The sequence below is a fragment of the Pogonomyrmex barbatus genome, unplaced genomic scaffold, assembly GCF_055798465.1.
Source record: "Pogonomyrmex barbatus isolate J1 unplaced genomic scaffold, ASM5579846v1 scaffold20, whole genome shotgun sequence".
In the NCBI taxonomy this organism is placed as follows: Eukaryota; Metazoa; Arthropoda; class Insecta; order Hymenoptera; family Formicidae; genus Pogonomyrmex; species Pogonomyrmex barbatus.
Genome location: NW_028297117.1, coordinates 2,811,527 through 2,837,041, shown reverse-complemented (window position 1 = coordinate 2,837,041; position 25,515 = coordinate 2,811,527). Strand labels below are relative to the sequence as shown.

At 39.6% G+C, this 25,515-nt stretch overlaps 1 protein-coding gene across 5 annotated transcripts in view; it reads right to left on the bottom strand.

The window, feature by feature from the left end:
• LOC105429131 (GTPase-activating Rap/Ran-GAP domain-like protein 3) overlaps window positions 1-22,560 on the bottom strand; it is a 28,715-nt gene extending 6,155 nt beyond the window's left edge. The window contains exons 1-7 of one of the 5 annotated variants that reach the window (XM_089077896.1): window positions 22,303-22,560; window positions 19,081-20,524; window positions 2,359-2,425; window positions 1,368-1,451; window positions 1,106-1,187; window positions 524-642; window positions 17-81 (exon numbers count right to left, since the gene is read on the bottom strand). In XM_089077896.1, coding sequence (XP_088934022.1) covers window positions 17-81; window positions 524-642; window positions 1,106-1,187; window positions 1,368-1,451; window positions 2,359-2,425; window positions 19,081-19,286 — 623 coding nt within the window. In that variant the 5' untranslated portion in view covers window positions 19,287-20,524; window positions 22,303-22,560. Of the gene's footprint in view, window positions 1-16; window positions 82-523; window positions 643-1,105; window positions 1,188-1,367; window positions 1,452-2,358; window positions 2,426-4,026; window positions 5,129-7,809; window positions 8,140-19,080; window positions 20,525-22,302 lie in introns of those variants that run through there. The other 4 variants (XM_089077897.1, XM_089077898.1, XM_011641898.3 and 1 more) reach the window with 4 other exon arrangements.
• Between the last annotated feature and the right edge of the window lie 2,955 nt (window positions 22,561-25,515).

Genomic DNA, 25,515 nt, shown 5'->3' with positions numbered 1-25,515 from the left:
GTATAGAAATAATTACCTGAGAATTTGTCTGATAGTCATCGTTTTGTTCGCCGAATACGGCAACGATATTTTCTGCGCGCCCTACATAAAACATTTCTGAATTTATCACGAGTGATTTTGTGTATTTACATGCCGAATAATAATTTTATACTTTTCGATATAGCCCCTCCCTCTCCCCCGCATACCGCACCCCGTCGATGGAATTGAGTTATATAAAGTCTAACATTTTATATTCATACATGTACAAAGGAAAGCCGATATCACAAAGAGATATATGGGTATCGATTTATGTGATATAAATTAAAGCAATAAACTGCTCTTTCATGAAAAAAATATAAAATCTGAGTTTAATCTGAGTTTAAGGAGACTTTTCACAGAACGCCGACGTGAGAAGAAAGGAAAAAAGGAGAGAAGAGGAAAAGATGGAAAAAAAAAAAATAGAAAGAAAAGGTAGAAACATAAATAATTTGATAAACTCGTCTCCGGAGAGATCTCCCCTACTGAATAATATATAGCTACTCACAGTTCGCCTCCATAGAATAACTCTGTAGTGTGGTACGCATTGATCACCGACTTCGCTCGTGACTACCGAGAGGAAGAGAGGATTTCTCTCTTGATCGGAAGCGATATAATTTTGATGCACTGTAATGTACATAAATAAAAGTGATCAATATTCATACTTATATATTATTTATACTTATATTATATTCATTGCTTTTTGATATCCTTGACTGCTAAATCATCTATCGCGTAAGTAACTTTTGCAGTAAAGCTTTTGCATTTTCCGCTAACTGTTTGTAAAAAAAAAAAAAAAACGCACAATATAGTATTCTTCGTATAAATTTTCATTAAACGCAACAGTGATTAACTCGGTCGTGTGAATAAAAGAACATAAATCGATTTACATAAACGGACGCTGATGGAATTCTCGCGCGCTCCCGCAGTATTACACATGAAAAGAGGATCCGATTTAAGAAAGTAATGAGGCTATAAATATAATGGATACAGATATTCCAAGCGAAATGATATCTCAATATCGTATTATTACGTTGTAAGTGAACGATGATAATATTGTGTTACAGATATGCCCGATAATTTGACTTACGTTTGCCCAAGAAGTATTTGAAATACCAACGCGTTTGGTATTCCGGATTCTCTAATATCGGCGTACTCGGCGAACCGAACATCTGTTGATAATAAAAATTATTTATCATTACAAATTACCGTCCGTGGCAGAAAGTGGGATATGATGGAAGACGAAACGAGGTAAGAACGAGGCAATTATGCGAAATGGAACAAATCTCGAGTGAAAGAAGAAAGAAGTCGAAAGAAGTTGATCGTTTGATCATTAAGCAACGCTTCCTTACCTCTTCTTTTTCTCCGGGAGAGTTCCCGTTCTCCACTCGAAATCTTCTCCCATTCTCGGCACCGTCCTGCTCGATCTGCGGCAACTAAAAAGATATTTTCGAGCGTTGCAATTATCAAATGCACGAGTGTCAGCCAATATGCTCCAGTTTTGAGTTTGTATTGTAATCCCTCGAGACCTCGAAACGCGCACGATCGAAAGCAAATGTGATACGATTTAAAACCGGATCCAAGCCTTGAAGCCCCTTTTTATGTGAGAATTTATATTAATATTTAATGTGTAATTTCGAAAATTCGATTTCACGGAACTGAACGTAATCAAATTTTCTAGAAAAATATTCAAATATATGTACTCTCTTTCTTTCTATAAACTGATACTTAAGGAATTTAGGAACTTCCCATCTCTGATTGGAAGTATTGGAACGCTACAAAGGAATTGAAAGTAGAACGAAGGAACGAAGTACATGTTTTTTAAAGAAAAGAAAAAGATTCGAAAGTATAAATATAAAATTCAAGCCTTCCGAGCAAGGAAAAACAAAATTTTTTACGAAACAATTTATTATTGATGTAAAATAATAGATTTTTCATTTACAAATTCATTAAAGATATACGTCACGCTTTTATTGCAATTTTATTTAATCGCGACAGTAGGCGACAATTAATAATTTAAGAAATTTTTCTCTTTTCTATTTTCTAATAAATTAACGTCATCCGAATAAATTGCGACATCCCCGTATTAACACGAGTTAAGCACAGCTCGAGTGCAGCTTCGGTGAACTATGTGATAAGCAAATCAATAGATAAACGGCAAGATAGAGGGAAACAATATAATCGGCTCACCGGACGTGTCACGGATTATCATAGGACGCCAGCTCGGTTTATCACAGCGTGATTAGCGTTTACCTTGCACAAGTTACTCGTGCATATGATTAAGAAAATCTTGTAACAAGTAGAACGAGGCTAGCTATGTCTACTTTTTCATTGTTTCCTTACCATCTCGACGCTGCCGTAACATCGCCTCGACAAAACTCCTCGCCTCGCTATCGCGTCCGTGGTGGATCTGAAACACGATATTATATTTTTCCTATTTCAATATAACAACATAAAGATATATTTCGCGAATATCTCGAAGATTTTTCGCAAGACGATTTTAATCGAAGCCCGTATTCGCCAAACGACGCAGCTTCGCATTTCGCCGTTTCATTTCTCGCCGCTTCTCTTTTTACCGAATGATTCGCGCTATTCAGAAACAAATGGCCTCGCTTTGCGTAAACTTTTTATAGCTTCTTTTATAGCTACACGCGTACGTGTTTCTTATGGAATCGTTCGCACCAGGAAAGGCACGCCTCGTCCGCCCCGGTGAACGGCATTCTCGGCCGAGAACACGTACATTTTTCTATCGGTCACCTTCCGCACCTTCCGCAGTGCCTCCGCAACATGCCGTTTGCTATGCGAAAGCAAAATTACATTCGATTAAAAAAAAAAACTATGGATATGTTGCTTGAATTAACTGCCTCACTCCGCAATCAATTTCGTATCGACGTTACGAATCAATTTCTGCATTCACGAAGTGATTCATAATCTCGCCTTCGTACTTACGACGGAAATCGATTCTTTAATCAATCCGAACTCCGTTTTTACTTTTGTTTTAACTAAAATGATCGTGGCGTAAATAATTTCTAAATTATACATAGACGCAAAAGATAAACTTTACCTTTTGCAAATTGAGTTCCGAAGAAAATCACGTTCTCGTAAAAAAAAAAATCCTTCTCGTTAAAAATCACGGAATTTTAATTGGAAATTTAATTATCGAAATATTTAATATCGAATATTTATAAGTTGCGTTGATAAAATAAAATAAAGTGTCTCTCGAAATTTTTTTCTTAAAAAAAAAAAATTTATATTGAACAAATAATCTATTATCGATATTGAGAGCGATGATTATGAGACAAACGCAGTTATTATTATTCTTTTTCCGCACGGAAGAATTAATAAATGGTAAAATGCTGCCAGTAGGATAATTATTATCGGTTCACTAAATGTATCCCGATCAAATACAATGATCCCCCGGCGAGCGAGTCGCGTAGTGCGAATGTAATATATGGCGGCACCCTTCGTTCACCGAGGCTCAATCCCTCTCGCGCTTCTCATTTTTCACGACATGAATATCTAGGTTAACGAGAAGCTCGACGTCGAGGTCGAATTGGCCGGGTAATCGGGAGAGGCCGTTACACCGAGAGACACAAAGAGGAAACGGTTACTATTTAAGATTCGGGATTCGCATGGCTCGCGGGTTTCGCTGCGTTGCCCGTTAGATCGTCATCTCGGCGAGCAAGCTTTTATTAGCTTCCGAGGCGAAGCAAATAGAAGAAGGTCAAGCAACAAGTCGAGTAGCGAATTGCTCTCCTTTTTTTCAATAAGAGATAATAGAAAAAGTCAGCGGGTAAATTGGTACAAGCGTACGCGGCAAATAGGAGGAAAGGTCGAGCAAGAGTAACAACGAGTTACTCGCTCGTTTCCTTTTTCTCGGGAAAAAAAATAATAAAGGGGGGAGCTTAATCGATGAGATAAGTCGGGAAACTCGTTGACTGCAATTTCGCGTCTCGCGTAACATCGCCGCGTTAGAGAAACGGAGAGATCAGACGCGTTGGAGCAACGTACATATGGCTGGCGCGTCGATGCAACTGCCGAAGTTGCGAGGACGGCAGGATCGCCGCCACGCACACCGATCTCGATCTGTTCCTGCGTATCATCTCCTGGACGGATCTCGAACTGGGCCGCAACGGTTCCTCCTCGCTGTCGCTGGTCGTGGCCGAGCTGGCGATCTCGCCACTCTCGCGTTTCGCTCGGCGGGACTTGCTTTTCTCCGCGGAGCTCGCGCCCGCCGAGGATGACGAGGCTGCGACCGCCGTCGCCGTCGCCGTCGCCGTCGCCGTCGCCGTCGCCGTCGCCGTCGCCGTCGCCGCCGCCGCGTGCGTTGATGACGCAGTTGACGAAGCAGTCCCGGAGGAGACACCCCGCAGCCGCGAAACGAGTTTAATATCCAGGCACAACATTTTCGTCAGGCTCTCTGATACGCCTGGCGATGGTCTCTCGCGTATTATGTACAATTTAATAGTATGACTATGCACAACTACGTCGGTTTTATTATCACGCGCAGCGAGTGCGCGCCACTACGAGACAGGCTCGGTACGTTCTCCTTTTGGTAACGTCATCATCATCATCATCATCATAATGTCGTTGAACAGCCAGCTGTGACGGCCAGCGTCGGCACTCGTATCGCCGTGCGATTTCTGCAGACCAAATTGCGATGAAATTGCCGCGACACGTCGGGGCTCGGATCGGAGGGGAACTACAGGTGTCGTGGGATTATTTGACGAATCTCTCGACTACGCACGGTGAGCCTCGTCGTTTTTTCGTATCCCGTTATATGTGGCCGATGTATTATATCGGGGTGGCTGAAGAACACCAATTACGGAGAACGCCTCTTGCGCCGTGTGATAATAATTGTTGAATTGTCACTCTCTTAACGCGATCGGATCGATCGCCGAAATTGGTGTCGAGCGGTGACGTCGAATAAGGTCCCTTGATCGTCGATATACGCAGAACGGGAGGAAACTTGCGTGTATATTTATGCGCCACTTTTGCAATCCTTTAAATACTAGGAGATACACGTGGATGCACTTGCACTTAATGTCTTACAATAGATGATATACGTCGCAATTTGCACGTAATTTACACGGTACACCTGTGTCATTGTGGAAAGAATTATGTATCATCATAGATAATTTTATGTACACCGCGATATCCAAGTCAAATAGATATAACATAATTTTTAAAGAAACGATAGTTACTAAAGTAAAGTGAGACTTTGAAAAAATGAATTTTTTTATTCTTATTCTGAACAAAGTTCAAATAAGTATCAAGTAAGAGAAGACTCTTTAATTATTCTTTTATTTTACTATGCTAGTTATTTTACTATGCTAGTGAGTAAAAGTTTTATTCACAATACAAAGTTTTTCAATCAAACTTTAGCTTTTGATTAATTATAGTGAGATCATGTAATTTAATAGAAATTCTATTTAACACAATTAATCTAATATTTACACATGAAAAAATTTTTTAATTAACAATGCCAACCAGTTTTATGCACTTATTAATTAAAGAATTTTATATTGAAACAATATATAATTTTTTCTCAAAGCATTAATAAAAATCTAATTGAATTTTCACATGCAAATACATTTTTTACGAATATGATATCAATGGAAAATTTCCTTTCTCTGTGTAAACAAATTCAGCCAAGAGCCAAAAGTAACTCTTCTTTAAGAATATTGATTCTTAAGATAATGACATAATGTTTCAATTTCGACTCCAAAATACTTTCCGCAAATACAATCGAAAACTATGACATATTATTATTGCAACTTTTACTTGAAATTCGAAGGACACGAGACGAATCGAACAATTCTAATTATTCGACAAAGTATAAGTAGAATTCTAAAATCTTAAAAATCAGATAACAAATAACAGGATCAACAAAAAAGATCAGTTGATAGCAGAATCTTTGAGAAACTCAAGCAAATATTACAAAAGTAATGTAATGAAAGTAATTCATGCTAAAACATAAAGTAATAAAGGTTGCACATCAGAAATAGTACAAATGAAATAGATCCTATGAATGAATAACTGACTCGAGTTCACGGATAGACGACTCGACGTGCATGCGGTCATTCATCTTATAGTTGCTTTATCGGACATTAAGCGAAGACATCGATAGAAAATGACCTTTCGCCGAAACGCCCAATCTCCGTGATATAAGAAGTCCCCCCCCCTCTCTCTCTCTCTCTCTCTCTCTCTCTCTTCTCGTGATAAGCGATGCATTAAAGATACGCCGAATGTATTCACCTAGGGCGGTCCTATGTCCTACCTTCGGCAAACAGCGGTATCGATCTTTTCCTATCAATCTTCCGGCCCCCGCCGTTCAAATGGGCAGTTTGTGTGGCCGACATTTCGCATTTATATTCGGGTGATTCGAGGTATCGAGGCGATAACGATGGAAAAGTGGCCATTGACGCCGTCGAACTTTTTTTTTCTTCCTTTCGCTCTCTCTCTCTCGCGATCGCGCGATCGAGAAATCCGGGATGAGGGACGACGGATGTCGTCAAACGGATACGGCGATTCGATAACCGAGCATGTGAAACGTACTGTTGTACATACATAGATATGTAGAAGTTACACCGACACGAGTCCTCTCGTAACTGCATTCCGTGAATTCTACGGATAAGCGACGGATAGTATTCGCTGTAGAAAATATCGAAAGTGTCGAAATGCTTTTCCCGCCCTTATGTCGAATCGCAAATTTTTCCGGAAAATCCCGAAAAGAGAGCGAGCGAAAGGCAGGAGAGAAAATCGGGAAATTTAAATCCAATCCGTAAATCAGATCGACAGGATTTTATTGTTTATGGAGCGATTTGCTCGGAAGGTCTTTTATTCCACGTAAATTGTATGTAGAAATATGTGAGAATGATGTCGAGCTTTTATTCTTATCAACTCCATTTTCACAAGGGGCTTTACAAAATCCTCGTCATCATATTAGATTTATCATGATCTAGCATGAAAATGAGAAACGTTCGCTGTGTCACGTTTTCGAACGAGATCAGTTCTTTCTTCAAAGTAAAGGATCGAGTAAAACATTTCGCGATTCTCGAAATGGGTCAGAAATTTTTTCAGAAACAACCCCGCTATTCAGCCTCTTCTAACACCAAGTTACTATGAGCTTAACTTTCCTCCCTCTTAAAGTAGAAGATAAAAACTTTGCTTTGTAAAACACTTATCTTAATTATAGCTTAACCTTTCTTAAAGTATTAGACTACACTAATGCGATATATGATGATGTAAAATTATGACTAACATCTCTCACCCAATCTTCTAACAAGTTGTTTTTGATCTCTATTTCTTCCCAAAAGTTACGTTTTGAATTCTTCTGAGTCAAAGTAAACTTAATCTGTCAAAGTTTGCGGGATGTCGTAATAATAAATCTTAATAAAGATTCATTTGCAAATTGAAAATCCTATTAATACTTTACTCTATGACCCTCGATGTCATTGAGACAAACGATACATTTCTTCTTTTATTATTTCGCAGTTTCCAACGGGGCCGATTCTTTTAAATAGCTTAAATAATAAAAAAATACAACTCCAATTAAAAAACAATCGTTAAAAAATCATGCAACTTCAAGAGCAAACCCAAAATAAAATCGTGTTCCAAAAGAGAATTGTGACAATATGATTGCAAATCTATAGTCAACTTTGCAACAAATTACTGTCACACACACACACACACACACACACACACACACACACACACACACACACACACACACACACACACACACACACACACACACACACACATATATATATAATAATTGTAACATATTACATCTATCTAAAAATCAGGCTGTAAATTTAGGCTGTGTCACATGCGATCGTTAATTTTTTAAGTCAAGTCCTTGCGACACTAGGAGCAAAGCGGGCTGTTTGGTCGACCCGGACGTAAAGAACACCACTTGCGGAATTCCGATGGCACTGAACGCACTCTCTCGCGTCTTGGGTCCGCAACCCCTACTGGCCGCGTCGTCGTCACCGGCGCCGCCGCCACCGCCGCCGCTGCCGCCGCCGCTGCCTGCCGTCGTGTCCCGTGGCGAACCTTCACGACCGGACGCGTAGCGCAGCAGCCCCCGCGAGACAGTGGCAAGTTGCTCGCAGTGACATGGCGACTCGACGACTGGCGCCGTGTCGACGAGTTCGTCGGTCCCCACGTCCCCCCCCCTCTATCTCTTCCTCCCCTGTCTTCTTCTATTTGTCGTCTTCTACCGCCTCCTTCTCGTTCGCTACCATCCCTCCCCCTCGTTCACCGTCCTCCTCTTTCTCCTCCTCCTCCTCCTCCTCCTCCTCGTCCTCGTCCTCCTCCTTCTCCTCTTCCTCCTCCATCTCTTCCGCCTCCACTTCACTTCTCGTTCATTTATCTATTTGTTCCTACATGTACGTACGCGTAACGGGGGGTCCGAGTGCCCTATCGCGTGACGTGTCGTCGTCGACTCGTCCCCGGCATAGCGCACATCGATGCGCGACCCTTCACCACGATTCGGCGTCGTACGGTGACCCGTATTCCTGGTACCGGGGTGACGCGGCGCTCCTTCAACCTCCGTCCCGTTGTCCCGGCGACACACCTCCTCCCACACCCACTTGAAATTTTGGCACCCAAACGGGATGCCACGAACGAGAGGGTCGGGATTAGGGCGCGACTGTGCGTATCAGGCCGGCGAATTAGCACAACCCGAACGTTAATCAGATCCTCTTACCACCTCGCCACCGGCGACGTCCTCGTGAAATGCAAATAGCCAGAGAATTAACTCGGATTTTTATGTTGGATAACGCGATAAACCCTACATGTCGCCCTTCGTCGAGGGGGTGCCTGGCAATTGTTGCGAAAGCCAGAAGAGTCTTTGTTCTTTGATGAACTGAAAATTATTCTAGGAAAAAAGTTTTTACGGCTATTTAATTTCTGACAAAGTTGTTTAACGAATTAAACGGCATCGTTACAGCCAGGTTCAAAGGCTTGAATAAATAAGAGAAAACTTATTTCTCCTCCGGTTTAATTAAAATAAGTACTACTTTGACAGAATGTTAATTTGAAACGTTTATTAAAAACACTAAAATTTGTGTACGTATATTATATATACGTATATTATGTTTCCAATCCAATTTCATTTCAAGAAACAACATGATCACAATCGTAAATTTTTATTGAATTTTTCTCTCTTCTTCTTTTTACAATAAAGATACATTTTAAAGTTTTATTGTACAAAAAAAAAAAAATACGTGTTATAAATCTTTATCGTAATCCTTTAATCGAAACTTAATGATTATAATAAATTTTCTTCGATTTCTCCTTCCTATAAAATGTATAAATAATTTTATATAATTAGTTATCCTAATTCATGTCTCTTCCTTAACAAAAAAAAAAATACTTTCGGTAACTAATTGCTTATTGTGACTAAATAGACATGACTTATATCGCTAAAGAAAGAGTATTCGGCGGACATAACATCGTAATGCGATTTTTTTATATCGATCTCTTTTTTTCATTTCTAGCAACATGTACATACAACAGTGGTGAAGTCATACATAATAGAATTATGATACTGTAACAATTTATCTTCGCGATTGCTACAATTTTGTCGTTACTTGCAGCTTTTATGGAGGAGATCGAACTGGATTGTGCGGCACATATGGCAAAGCGCCAAAATAAAATACCCTCACATCCCACGCACGTGCGAAGAAACAGACATCCTCTAGTATTTGTTAATCCGCGAAAATTGACTCGAAAATTCGCAAATATAAATATCAAAGTTAACGAACGTTCCTTCGCGCGGAAGATAAATGTGACAGGCGTAACGACGCGTCCGTTATCTCTCGTTTTCTCTCGCGCGGCTTTAAAGCCCGAGCTTTTCAAGACGCGCGCATCGAGTCCTCCGGTCGTTGATGGTTTATCGACTCCCGATAAGCCTCCGGTTACTTCGTCCAGCCGGCGGTTTCTTATCGACGACTAGGAAGGTGATGGATTTCCCGCGTTCGACGACGACACGATGATACGCGGATCAGCTGTAAAAGCCGTATCGATACGTTTGATAAAATCGCGCGAACATGGCGCGGACATGCTTTGTGTGTGTGTGTGTGTGTGTGTGTGTGTGTGTGTGTGTGTGTGTGTGTGTGTGTGTGTGTGTGTGTGTGTGTGTGTGTGTTGTACTAGACAGGAAAAAAAAAGCGAGAGATAAGCGACAACATTGGTCCAGTTTCCACCGAAATCCTTGATTGTTAGTCAAAGATGTAGAATCATATTGAAATTGAAATGCGCGATTAATCTTCTTCATTTTCATTCCACTTCCAATGGAAGTGATCATTAAATTTAATTTTCGTGCCAAAAATAGAATCGGACGGTGAAGACTTCGTTGGGAATTAGAGCATTGTAGTTATTACATTATTACATCGTGACATTATGAAGAAAGGAGAAGCTATTAAAGCTGCGCGACTTGTAGCGGCGCTATAAATAATAGAAACGACTAGATAGAGCGACTATCGATTGCGCGAACATACGTAATCATACATGCTTTCTATGAAAAAGCGGCTTCGCGAACGGGTGAATTGTTAAGATGTTCTTAAAAGTTAACGATGCATATTTTCAGAGCACCCAGACCTAATTTTAAAACAGTGTAAAAAGAACTTTCATGGAGACCTATCCACAGGCGCTTTAGCTTCGAGTTATAAACAGCCTTTTGTACTTTGAAACATGAAAAGACCGAAAAAAAGCCAAAATTGCATTTGGCTGTAATCTATTTTCACAGAGAGAGAGAGAGAGAGAGAGAGAGAGAGAGAGAGAGAGAGAGAGAGAGAGAGAGAGAGAGAGAGAGAGAGAGTTTTTAAACTGCGACGATCATTAAAGCAAGAGCCTCTTCAGATCAAAGGCGACGAAAGAAAAAATTTTGCTCATTACAATGACGACTACTCATTAAAATAGCGGGAACTGTACGATTTTTTGCAGATGCGTCCTGTTGCATGCGCTTGCATGCAATTTTATCTCCGTGATGGTTTTTTCTATCGAATTTTTTAAAAGAGCAAAAAACTCACACATCATAAAAGAGCCTTATTCAATAAGAGAAGAAACACGTACACGAAAAGAACAATTTTGCTTAAATATCTAAAAATTTAATCGGGTACAGATCCAGAGGTAATTTATTAGACTATTAAAATAATTATGCTTAAATATGATGATAATAATGTTGATAATGAAAATGCTTTTGATATTTTAGCAACCAACTTGAGCGTTCTTTAGTTATTTTGATACACGCAAAATTATTTTCAGTTACGATGTAATCAAAGTTTTTTTCGGAAAATTCTTTTAAACGCATCACTCCGTTAACATGTATGTAATTTCACTCTGTTGATATCTAATTTAAAACGTAATAATTATCCAACTAACAATAGATACGCAGACAGTCATCCTGTTTCAGAAACAACAACCTTGTATTAAAGTTTCGTAGAAAATGACAGTGAAACACTTTTTACTTAATAACAATAAAGATGACATGTTCCACAAACACGCAAAGCCCACGTACAATATGTTTTCATCGCAATTGGTATTTGTGAAATGGACATCCGGAAGTAATCCAAAAGAATGTACAAGAAGAATATGTAATTTTGCCTTTTTTTAAATTTCGTAACAAATCATAGATTTCAATAAAATAATCACAAGAGCTTGCGTAGAAAAAATATTTCCTAAAACATAAAAATAATTTAAAAATTTAGGCGACAAAATATTTTTGTTGGACCATTAAAATAATTATGTAGGACGCTCGAGTTGAATGCTAGAATTTAAAAAAAAAAATTGTGATATTATCATCATGTAGAAGCGTATCTAGTCAAATTTTTAAATATTTCAGCAAAATTGTTCTTTCCGTGCAAATTAAAAAAACAAATTTGCAAAGAATATATATATATATATATATATATATATATATATATATATATCTTATCCAAATAAATAGACGACATCGAATTTTTTTCCCCAAATTTATCGAAGCTCTCGTGGAAGGGACACGTAATACTGTTAACAGATTTGGCTGATTTCCACGAAAATGCCAATATACTGCTAACAGATTTAACTGATTATCCACGAAAATACTGATACGGTTAATAGATTTACATGAATTCCACGAAAATGATAAAGAGGTGACACTTAAATATACGCAGTTTTATATAAAACAGGAAAAAGTAATTTGCCAAAAATATAAAATTAATCCAATTGATCCACGTTAAGCGCAGTAAATATTATTGATTCGAGATACGCAGTAATATTTTCCGATAGAAAATAGAAATCATTTTTGATAGTTGAAATATTTAAAAGTTTCTATTCCACAAACGTTCTACCGATTTTTGTTTATCTATCTTCCGCGAATGAGTTTTGAACACATTAAACTGTTAAAAAAATATATATTAAATTTAGCATAAATTATATGTTTCCAAACGGTCGACTCAAATTTTTTTGTTAATTTAACATTATATGGATGATATCATTTAACATTATTATTTTATTTAACATTAAATAGTAATATAATACCATGTTAATATTTAAACAAAAAAAGAAATGTAATCTTGATCTTAATTAAAAATTTATTATGTGTACAATTAATAATAATTTTTATAATAAAAGTATCATATAAATAACGCACAACTATCCTCATTCCTGTTACGCTAGAATAATCAATATCTTTTTTTCTGTAGATTTCAGCATATTTAATAAATACATACAAATTGTCTTACTTTAACGTATTTTTCAAATTATTTTAATAATTTTACATCTTTTATTTGTTAAGGTCAAGTAACATAGCACACATGTATTAAATATACATGTAAATATGTAGATTACTTGATACAAAAGTATTTAACCAGCAAATTTCTTCATGCAAATTTTCCAACTCGTATGTGTACTCGTATGGAAAGTGCCGCAAACCTAAATGTGTGTCATTGATTACGTAAATTGAAACCCGTATACGGAGATGCGAAAAGAGGACGCATTTCGAGCAGGCATGGTCGGTTTACGGCGATAACAGCGTTGACCAATGTAGTTTCGCGGATAATGCGCGTAAAAATAGACGCGGAAAGCCTCGTGCGAACTTTGAAACTGTTAGTAATTTATATCGCAATTATTCTCTATCTCTTTGTGTTTCCTCGATACGTCGTCGTAGTTAGTTTTGCGCTATATACTTTATTGCTAATCGAATTATTCACTTTAAAAATGATAGTTCCAAACTTTAAATTCGTTCACACCAGGAAATCGCAGTCCTCGTTCGGCAAACAGCAAAACGGAATGACAGTCGAATGTTTTTTCGGATTGAAGCAATACGGAGCGACATGGAGGATATTATTTGCTGAGAATGGAGCGACTTTTGTAGGCAAGATGGAGAATAACAAAGGTGTCCTCCGTACACGTCTATCTTAATCACGCTGACAAATGAAAAACATACGCGGAACTTTGTTCCACAAAGAAGAAAGCAGCGGCGGCGGGCATGTCCTTATGACGTACCATCGTAGTTTTGCAGCTTTGCACGAACATGCAGTGTTACAGGCGCTATACGCCTGTATTTTCATATTATCTCTGCAGCTGTGAGAAAAAGCGCGCGATATAGGTGGAAAAGTACGTTTTTTTACGTAGAAGCAAATAAGACCGCAGCGCTTTTCTTTTTTGCGCATAAGGATGATTAGTGCATGCGCACGGATACGGTAATCCAAACTCACGAGGGAACCGCAACATTAACGCGTGTATTATACACGCGTTTTCGTTTTCGGTGCGGAAACCGTCGAGCCTTTCGACGTTATCGCGAAAATTGTAGCTCCGCTTTCCGCCGGTGATTGAGCGGTGATAAAGCGGAATTATATATATTCATCGAGAAATAATTAATATTCCTTTTTGTTTTTATTAGGAAAATAAAATAAAACGTAATATTCTTTTTTTTTTATAGCCAATGTAAAGAAAACAATATAAAGGAGAGAAAATTCAGTATAAATATGTGATGAGTATAATATATTCTATAATCACATAATGTGTAAGAAATTTCCTCAATTATTAAGAGGCAGTATTCGATTATAAAATTCTTATAGATAAATAATTTCTTTTTAAAATTTAATAGTTTTATGTATTTATTTCATATGCCTTTATGATTGTTATTTATCATTTATTATGAACTATCAAGTTTCTTATTTATTCACGGGGTATCTTATATTGAATCTTATCTCTTATATATCTTATATCTTATATATATATATATATATATATATATATATATATATATAATTTTATACGAACATACTAGAACATACTAGATTTTATGCGAAAATACTAGAATATATATATATATATATATATATATATATATTCTAGTATGTTCGCATAAAATCTATTTATAGTCTCACGACAAGCGCGACAAATTCTGATATATAAATATATATACCTTCGCTATCAAACATCTATCAGGCGAAAAGGTTAACGACCCGAAGTCATTGAGGCTACCGAGGTAGCGAAGGGCACATTAAATCGCGTGTCAAAGCATCAATATTCTTAGTATCTCCCGTTGGCGATGGCCAGACCAACGGAGCTAGCTATCTACGAAAGTCTTGTTATGCATCGACAAAATCGATATACCCGTGCTTTCGAATGCGGGCCAGCGGCGCGCGGTGACGTAATTGAACGATATACTCGCGGACGGGGGGGTCATCGAAAACGCCCGAGTTCTTCCGCGACGATAATGCCATCGGCTTAACACCCGATACCGACCCTCCACCTGGCTGACCGTGTAATGCCGTTTTTCCTCGCGGATTTTTTCCTCCCCCCGTTCCTCCCCCTCCCAACCTGCCCCACGCCGCCGTCTCATCTCATCTCTCCCTTATGTGCTCCATATTTCCGCCTCGCCCCGGTACCCCTACGTCCGCCTATCGAGATACCGCGGTTGACTTCCACTCGGTCGAGCGTGATCGAGATTGATCGGCTTGACACAAAAGAACGGCAGCGGACACTCGGCCCAGAGTCCAATAGCAAAAGGGTTAATTATAAAGAGCGAGGCACCGAAATCCAATATCGCGGAGCCACTCACGCCGGCGATATCGCGTTGTTGTTGTCGTTGTTGTTGTTGCCGCCGTAATTCCTATCGGATTAATATCGGTAATCGGGCTTACCCCTCTTCCGAACCAATCTTCTTTTACGATTAAATACTTTATATGCTGCTGACATCTCGCGAGCGGTTCCGCGAAGATTCTCGTCGAGAAATATAAATATATATACTCGCGCAATTTTAAAGCTATTCCGATGAAAAATGCATTTAACGTATTTATTCAGTTAAGATAATGGCATTTGGCATAAAGCAAATGTACATGACCTTTTTCCCAATTTATCTTATCTTCTCTTGGATCTTATCTTTTTTTTTTTTACTATATCTCATTTAATAACAACGTGTCTTCTGGAAATAGAGTTGAGAAATATTTTTCTAGACAAGAATGTAAGGAATCGATACCTTGAGGAGTTATCAAGTCTGTCTGTCGATCGACGGCTGTCTGAATTTCGTTCCGCTTTTCCCGATTATGTTCACGATAATCCTTGCACGGCTTATCAGAAATACATGACAAGCTCGCGAAGGTGAAGAGAAAGCTCGCTAACTTCAGCTCTTTTCGTTGAAGTTATAACATTGTGACGCTAGGAGGGACATTTTATGGCGAAACGGACATACATGCTTTCGGTAGTTCACGCGTCTTTGCAGGGAGGGTTAATCTCATTATCCCCCAGGGAAACGAAGTGGATCATAAAGAAGGCGGTGTTTCGCTTGAACGCTCCGTTGCTGGATAAAGCAATTAAATTTTGAACGATTCAGCTACGATACAATCTCGTGTGTGTATAATGCACAATAGTAATAGTCAAAAATAGTAATAGAATTTACCGCGGGGGAATATCTTGTCACTCTGCTTTCGTAATGTGATATTCTAATTATAATACAGAGAACGAGAGAGAGAGAGAGAGAGAGAGAGAGAGAGAGAGAAGTGCAATTGAATAAATATGAATCATAAAATGTATATTGTATATATTGTAGCTAATTACGTCAGCGGGACCGCAATAACGAATGTCGTTGTTGAATATTCATCGATGTTTAATAAAATTTATTAACGATATTTCTTTTCGTGTCGTATTTCGCTATTCGTTATGTGGAAATTTTCCGCGTTGTTCGAACATTAATGTTTGACTTTGAATATATATTTTTTTCCCGGGAAAAATATATCATCGCGCACAGTGCTCCCTTTTCTTCGCCTCCATTAATCTTTCTATTCACTCGGGGGGATAAATCGAAGATTATGTGGCATATCGAACGTAACAGTCGGAAACGTGATACGCCGTTTGATTACATCACGAAATTATTCCGAACGAGAAATTAATTCAGACACGCTCCGATCGTCGCTCCGAGGTGCTAATTAATGCGCTTGTTACTGGCGTATTAAAAACCGATGTCTAAAATGCGAACGAGCGAGCGCGCGTGCATTCGAGGCCGAATGCTAACGCCGCGCTCTTCGTAACTTTGCAAATTGGTTAGAAATAATGGGGTGGATCCCGAGGGAACGGATCGTCTATCGTATTCGGTGTATCTTTACCGTATCTGGCACGTGCCCGACCGCGTGCAGTCGAACGATATGTTAAGAATAATCCGTGCAACGCCATCGTTTCTCTCTCTCTCTCTCTCTCTCTCTCTCTCTCTCTCTCTCTCTCTCTCTCTCTCTCTTTTCCCTCTTCTCCCTCCCCCTAGTAATTCGAGCTTTTAGTAATAATTCACCGCAAGAAAAATAACGTAAGTTTTTGTTAATGTTAAGTATCTAGATGACAAGATTTTTCAAGCGATACTTTTAATAAGCATAAAATTGGTTGAAAAATAAAATTTACACCTCTCTCTCTCTCTCTCTCTCTCTCTCTCTCTCTCGTTCTCTCGCTCTTTCTTTCTCGCTCTTTCTTTCTCGCTCTTTCTTCCTCTCCAGAACGTAAGATCCCTTCGAATTATTTTCAACCGGCCGCTCGTAAATCGTACGGCATTATGAGCGCGCACTCGTAACCATTTAATGTACGTTATATCGCAGATTTACGTACGTCGTCGTCACGCGGGAGATTAAAGAGCGTCCGCATCCGCCCCGGATTCTGCGCTACCGGCGCTCTCATTGCAGCCGACGCCGATTATCGCAGTCGGCTTTATCGTACGATTACACCGACGTTCGCACGGTTCGATCGGTTAATTTTAGTTCAATTAAGAAGCACGGTTAACGTTCCACTCGATACTCATCAATCGAGATTACGAAACTAATTAAGCTTCAAAGTCACCATCCGCTTCAATGTCCGCTAATTAAAAATTCCGTCGAGTTCTTCTCGAAACATTGTTTATCAAGCATCGCTATTATCTCACGAATGTTATTAATTTTGGGAATAAAAACATGCCGTTCGTAAGAAGATTTAGAAATTGCATCATTCTTAATAAAGTAACAAATTATAAAATTATTGCTAATTAGAAAAATTCTCAAATAAACTTTTAAGCAAACTTATACGTGATTATAAAAAAAAAAATCAATTAGAAGCATTACGATATTATTGGTACAAGTATAGCTTTACTCAAGAAACTTTTGATCGTTTGAACTTTCGATCATTTGCTATACGTTTTATTCATATCACATCAATCCAAAATATCATATTTAAGTGCATATAAGTAATGAAATAAAATAATTATAATAAAGGAAATCGAACTCATAAAAATATCTTGCCAATCAGTATAGATGAAAAATTTATAATTTACATTAACATTTGTAATACAATCTTTATAATAATATTTTTATAATAATCTTTATATATAATAATAATAATTATAATATAATATAATAGTATAATAATATATATATAATAATAATAAAAAACATAATAATTTTTATAATAATATCTATCTTTATAATAATAAATTTTCAAGCAAATAAAAAACAAAAAATTAAATAAAAACAAAAATTGCTATCGTTACAAAAAATTGTATGTTGTAACAACGAGAGTACAATGTGCTAAGCATTAAAATATAACATTCTCCAACCAAGCGATAATTTTATTATCTAATGTAATCTTGAGGATTAATAATTAATTTTGACTTGTAATTCTGGGATGGATGGCTTAGATTCGTCTCTGAGCGTCTCATCAATTAAATAATCAAGCGGAAGCGGATTTGTATATCGCTCGCGAGGGATTGAAATCTTCTTCCTCATCAATCAATATCAGCGAGCGACAGCCGCGGTCGCGATAAATCAATTGCGAGAACCGCGATTGTTCGGCTTTATACCCGATTGATTGGTTCGCTTGTGGCTTCGTGCTGTCTTTAATGCCCTAATCTCAGAGCCATTAAACTCCCAAGTCGCAACAGTATCTGTTCCGAATAGAAGGCGACTTCGAGGCAGAACATACAAAATTCATTTCGCCGAAGAGACTATTATACGATACACACGCTTCCGCGAGCCCACTCTATATAGCTCGACCTGTATCAGGCGAGCCAGTTCTTAGGATTAAGACTGAAAATTTCTTATTCTTATTTTTTAAAGTTCTTCTTATTCTTCAAAGTTTTTGCGCCGTAACCTCTTCTTTACTCATGAATAATTTACACATAAGGTTTATCAGGACAACAACTTATATTTTTCTCCTAATCTTTTTTGGAAACTTTCAATATCGTAACATCTGATTAATACTCGTTTTTTTTTAATTCGATACAAAAATTTATATATAATTTTTACATCATCAATCTTGACAAAAAATATTTTCTTTTATTATATATATATAAAAATGTCAAATTATTTCAATGATAATAATAGTAATTCTTATCTTAATTGCGCGCGTTACCGTTATCGCTATTCGATGAAAATTTACAAATAATGTCAGCGAAGTCAGAGTTAATATAATGAACAATTTTCTTTGTAATATTTAGAAGCACATTTACGACTTAGTGTAGTCGTGAAAAGACACCTCTGAGCACGCGGGAAAGTTTGCCCTAGAAGAACTTTTATCTAAAAGTTTTTATAGAAAATTGATAATCCAATTTCCGCTTACCTCGTGGTCCATGGTAACACTTTGTTGCCCTCCAAGCTGATGCTTCGCAGCTCGTACTTGGACCTGTGCCGCATCGGCGAAACGGGCACCGCGTTTGCATGGGTGACATTCTTCATGCTCTTCGTGGTGGGCCCGGAGAGTGCGTGCCTCCGCATGGACGTGCCTTCCCTCGCCGATTGATTGATCGTCCGTCTTAGAGAACTCATTTTCGATATCACTCCGTTAGTCGCCGAGGCTGTTCACGATCCGGTTACGCGATCGTTCCCCATGTTCCTCGATCGGCGGATAAAAGCGACTCGCTGAGACGACGCTCTATACACTTCCGGTGTCGGTCGCGCGTGTCCGCGCGATTTTTACGCTCGCGGTCAGCGAAAAGTCCTTTCCGCAGTCGTTCGTCCCGGGAGCAGCGAGGATCTTTTCGCAACGGCGACGGTTCTCCATTCAGCCGGCGTAATCTCCTCCCACGAGGACGCTTCCTATCCTCGCCAAATCCGATTCTCCACTGGAAGGATCCTCGGCGACTCCGCTCGGCGGAGGCGGCAGCATCCCGGCTCGAGTTTCTCGAACAAACGTTGGCTAAATCCCTCTCTCAGTTACAAAGCGAGACTCCCGAAGACTTTCCGAAAAACTTTTCGTCTAGAGGGGTGCGCGAAAGAAATCGCGCGGGCGATTCTTCCCCGCGGGAGGGTACTCGCTCGCGAAACTCTCGTCGAAGAAGATCAGTTCCTCGATCTTCGAATTCCCTCCGTCCGTCACTGAAGGGGACGTCGTTCATCACTCCCGTACTCGCGATACCGAACGCTGTTCTCGCGGTGTCTCGCCACGAACGATGCCATCGTTCCTCCGGATCTCCGCCGGCACGACCGTTCCGACCGCCCCGTCGAAACTTCTTTCCGCGCCCTCCCGACTGATCGCAGGTGCAACGACGAGCTTATCCCGTACAACCGTACAACTGGCCGCGCCGCTTTTCAGCCCCACCATCCATCGGAGTCGTTCGCCACCATAACTCGCGTCGTCCGTTGCCGCTTTGCTCAGCGTCTAGGTTCCCCACCATCGCTTCTCGGCACCCCACATAGACGCGTCGTCGTCATCCCTCGCCGTAGACGCTCTCTTCTCGTGGACTCTCTCCTCACCTCCTCTCCCCCTCCTCCCCTCCCCCCTTCCGTTCCCCTTGTCCCTTCACCCCGCGATATCGGCTGTTCGCGCGCGAGCGCGCGGCTATTAAACTATCGCTCGCGCCTCGCCGATCCTATCAACGGCTGTGTGAGGTGGATGCTACGAGTATTGTCACTTCGTACTGTAATTATTGCCACTGAAGGGGAATCTTTCGTGCGCCGCACTCGATTTCTGATAACCAAACGTGTCCGACGGTAAAAATCATCGCAATTGTTTCGCTCGCCGCGATGTCTTTGTCTTTATCCGCATTCTTTTATTTGACCACTAACTAAAGAATTAAGAATTAGGTCACCTTATTATTCGATCTAAAAGAATACAATTATGTTGGATTCTGTTGACAAATATATATTAATTACGTTCTCATCGGAAACGATTAGAGCTAAGAAAAAAATTACATCGTTCTGTCAAAAAAAAAAATTTGTTGCGCGCTCTTATTTATATAACGAATATTAGTGTTATTCAAAATAAAAGCAAGCCTCCATTTGCGAGAAAAGTAAAGTCGAGATTAATAGGGTGGGGTATTATTAAGTCATTTTAATTCACAAAGTTATTTGCAGTTACTTCGGGACAATTGTTGGATTTGCGTAAACAGCGCGTGACACGACAGTCGCGAGTCGCGATCATAACTCGGAAAAGTTATTCGCCCCTCTACGATTCTCGAGGGCGCAGCACGTAGCGTCTATGCATCGCGAGGCTACCCGTGCGTGAACGATTGCCTACCCTTTAAACGTGTAATCGCACACGAGCCCTTACTGCGCGTCAGTTATGCACGAGCTCACCCACCTGGGGATTCTTGCAGAATCCAAGTGGCGCAAGTGGCAAGTTTGCGCCAAGAAGCGTGCTTTATTTTTTCGCTACTTATTCTCCCCGCGGTAAACGCGGGAAATAATACGAAATGTTACGTATTTAATTAAATCCCTAGCAGAAATATAGGATACTCTCGCGATTTTTAATCTCGAGATGACGCCGACTTTTGTATCAGGCTTCGAGAGTTTGAGTCTTTTCTTTTGGGAAGAAATTCAAATTCTCTATTGTTTCACCCGCGACCTCGTGATATACGACGTTAAATATCTTGCTAATTAAACTCGCGAATTTTGATTATATAAATTTTAACATTTTTAATTTGCGTCACACGAAAATAAATTTGATATTCGCTGCGGGCGTTACGCCGACGGTAGCCAATAAATTGAAATTTTCTATTTAAATATTCAAATATGTCACAGAGTTTAATTATTATTATTATTATTATTATTATTAAAATTTTTATGTTCTCCAGCTTTAACAACTAAGCAATGCAGCGGTTTGTGTATTAAGCTGCTATTGATCGTTAAACTTAGTTTTTGCACGCTTCACGTGTACGCTTTATAAAGATAATCATTAGCCGCAGCGTGATTGCGATCGGCGCGCGTGTTGTTGTACACCTCGCTGAAAGTAATTTTGCAAAAATAAAATCTAATGGAAATTATTATTTCATCACAATCCCGAAATGCTATTCGATTAAATCGTAACGCTACTCATTAAAAAGAATGGCTTAACGCGCTCCATGGTAATTTCAGTCATTAATCACGGAGGGGGAGAGGGGAGGGGGGGATGAAGTTTGAATGCAATTACACGTCGCTGCGAAACTCGGCGTTGCGAGCAAGGGAGTTTCCGCGTGTGGAATATCTCTCGTGTAACTTGTTAATTAACATGCACGCGCTCTAATCTATTTCCGTCTATTTCCTTTTAAGCAGCTCGGATGTGGCACTGTCGCGACGGCGGAAAACACTTCGCGCGATGAGTACACGAACGTAACGTAACTTTGCAACGTGACGCGGGATCATCGGAGTCCATTCTGTCTTACAACTATAATGACAATCCGAGATATTATCGAAGTAATCGCGCCCGCGTCAGCGTCAACGCGCACGATTCGCAACGGGCTTAAATTTCCGATAAGCCGAGTGACGTCTCCGGCGTAATCAAGCGCATTAGCACATTTAGCGGTTTGCAGGGAAACATGACATTTAAAACGTGTGTCTCACGTGCGTCTCACGACTCCCCGCTTACCTTTAAACGCGGCACGTGTCTCACGCCGCGTCAACCCCTTTTCGGAGTCACTCTGCTACTCCGGTGTGGCATACGCATTGTGCATACGACAGGTATATACGCGAGGGACGCTGTCGCGTGCCATCGCACGTGTATTATTCGCGGATTATCCGGAGATCGCGTCCTGCTCTCGGGGATGCCGGGCCTCCTCTCGGGAAAGGGTTGACACGCGCCCCCGCGCGCGATCGCGAGCAAGCGATCCGGGAACGGCCGTGGAAGACTGCCCGATTCACGGCCAAGATAATTCCGCGAAGGGTACGCGGGCGCGCGAGAAAAACGCATGCGTCGATCCACCCCGCATGGTCGAAGAAGGAAAGTACGTACGTTCGTATGTACGTACGTGCGCGGCGCTCGGACGGGGAAACTTGTTTTCGGAAAAACAAGCATATATATATCTCGGCGAGCGAGCGAGACGGTCGGCGGCGCCCCTCTTTTTCCCCTCTTTCCCTCCATCCCGGCGGGAGGGGGGAGGGGAGGGATCGATCAAGGAGGACATCGCGAAACGATTATACAGGCTCCATCATGTGGTCTATTTCCCCCCCCCCCCCCCCCCCGTATCTCCGCGCCCTCTTTTTTCCTCTTTCAGTCTCTCCTTCTTATACCGACCTCGGGATCCTCATTCCCCATGATCGCCCGAGGCTGTCGATGAGAATCCCGCCGATGTCCCGCTTTGCAGAATTCTTTCCTCGGCCCGTAATTAATTTAGACGTCTCTCCGATTGTTCCGGGCGAGCAGTCCGTATAAGTTCTCACGGCCGATCTGCAATCTGATTATTATGAGAGATGCTTCGCATTCGGCATTTTCTCGAATGCTATTTCTTACCTTCCACTCCCTTTTCTCACTCGCTTTTCTTTCACACGACATGATGAATATATTATTCGGTAACACTAGAAATTATGTACGTATTCGAAAGATATATTTAATGGATCCATCTTTAATTGTAATTACATACATTTATCGAAATTAAAGTTTAAAATATATTTTCGATTTATTCAATTCCCGAGTGTATATTGAATGTTTGAATGAAATTATCTCGAAATTTCGGAAGAAAGTATTTTATACACTGGCTGGAGCAGTAATCTCTTTTGCAAATGAAACAATACTTTGCATAAGCAGGGGATTTCTTCAGTAAAGTCATCGAGTTTATACTCGGTAATAAGAATAACAGCACACAAAAACCTGTTTTTAGTAATCAATTTTATTAATAGCCATAGTCTTCGCAACTCGCTTAAAGATCGTATTACACTTTCCATTTATTCGCGCGGGCCTGATCACCGTCGAACTTGCGCTATTTTATCATAACTTCGACAACACTTCGTGTGCCACGTAAATTAATCTCGCGCAGAGTAATATGAAGCGACGAGGGTTACATGATTTACAACTCACTCAAACATGCGGTTTATGGGCTGTCAGCGCGTATTAGGAATTATAATTATAATTTAGGAGTTTAGTTCGAACTCTTATATATATATATATATATATATATATATATATATATATATATATACCCGCCGCGTATCGAACAGTGTCACAGACGAGTCTTGTCTTTTGTCGTCTTATCAAACGAATTCCCTCTGTTTTAACCCGAACCTATTTCATTACGTCCCATTTCATTATGTCCAGCAGCGCTCATCTCACTCGCGCTCACGCGAGGTTTCAGCTGAAATATTATAGAGGCACGTCAGATCGGTCGCTCTAATAAATGCAATACGCATCCGTTACAAAATTCGATATAAAAAAAATATATATATATATATATATATATATATATATATATATATGTAGATAAGGTGTCTAGAGTTACGTTAATTTCTAACAATATAGCCCGCTATTTCACCCGATAAAAGCTTTCAACGCGACACTTTAATACTCCCATTTCACGTTAACCGTATTTCCGTAAGTTAAATACAAGCGTTTCATTAATTTCTCTTATCTGAGGCATCTCTTCTCCCCTTTTCTTCGTCATCGAATCCTGCTCGCGACAGCGATTTCTTTGTTAGAAGACTCGCTTCTGAAAACTCGATGTAACCGGCGTCGAGATAAAAACTTCGACATTGATAACATTTGTTATATAATTCCTCGATATGATTTATTACCCTATTATCCGCGCTTAACATTCCTTTCGTATCCCGCGCACTTTATGTTTTATTCATCGACCTACATGTGCGCTTAACGTTGCTCTCGATATTCCTTTCGATACTATCGTTTTAAAATACGTATAACTTTATTATACTGATTTTGATTTACAGTTACATATGTAAAGAAAGCGCCGGCAAGGTGACTATTTTCTACGCTCTACTAAAATCTGTAGGAAGTCATGCTTAATGTAACGTCACGTAATATCGATTCCTCGGACGGATTTATTTCGTCGCAAATAATTGACTCAGACGTGAATTACCAAATACAAATTCTATGATCTATATTCTCTATATTCGCGCGTCACTCGTGTATGAATAGAAAGTAGTGTAATCATTTTGTTGTTAATGCAGTACTGTTAAATTTGCATATAATGGATTACAACGACTAATTATAATACAACGCATATCTGTCAGTTACAAGAACACGATGCAGATATTTTTTTTGAGAACTTTAAATTAAGAAACTACATAAATTTTTACTAGATACTATTTTATATATATAAAATATATATTATATATTATATATTATATATATATATATATATATATATATATATATATATATATATGACAATACTTAATAAAAATCTATATAGTTTCTTAAATCAAAATTTTATATATATATATATATATATATATATATATATATATATTGCGATTTACGATATCTCATATTATTATTGCATTAAACATTCGCGCGAATATTTCTTCAGAAATAAGCTCGAAAATTAACGTTACTCCAATCTGCCTCGCTAGCAGATTGGCGTCTGACCATTTTAATAAGCACACGCAAGCAAAGCAAAGGGGATAGTATCATTGCTTCGTGGCAACGAAGATGATGATTTTTCAAGGCGAAATTGGAGAAATTCCGAAACGATTATAAACGATTTATGTACGATCGCGAGAGCTGTCGCAATCGCGCCGTGACACATGATTGATGGATCCGCTCCTCCAAATTCTCTCTCCCGTGTTGCAATTCGGGGATTCGGAAGACTTCGTGAGCTCCTAATGACTGCGCGAGGGTAGCGCGGGGAGG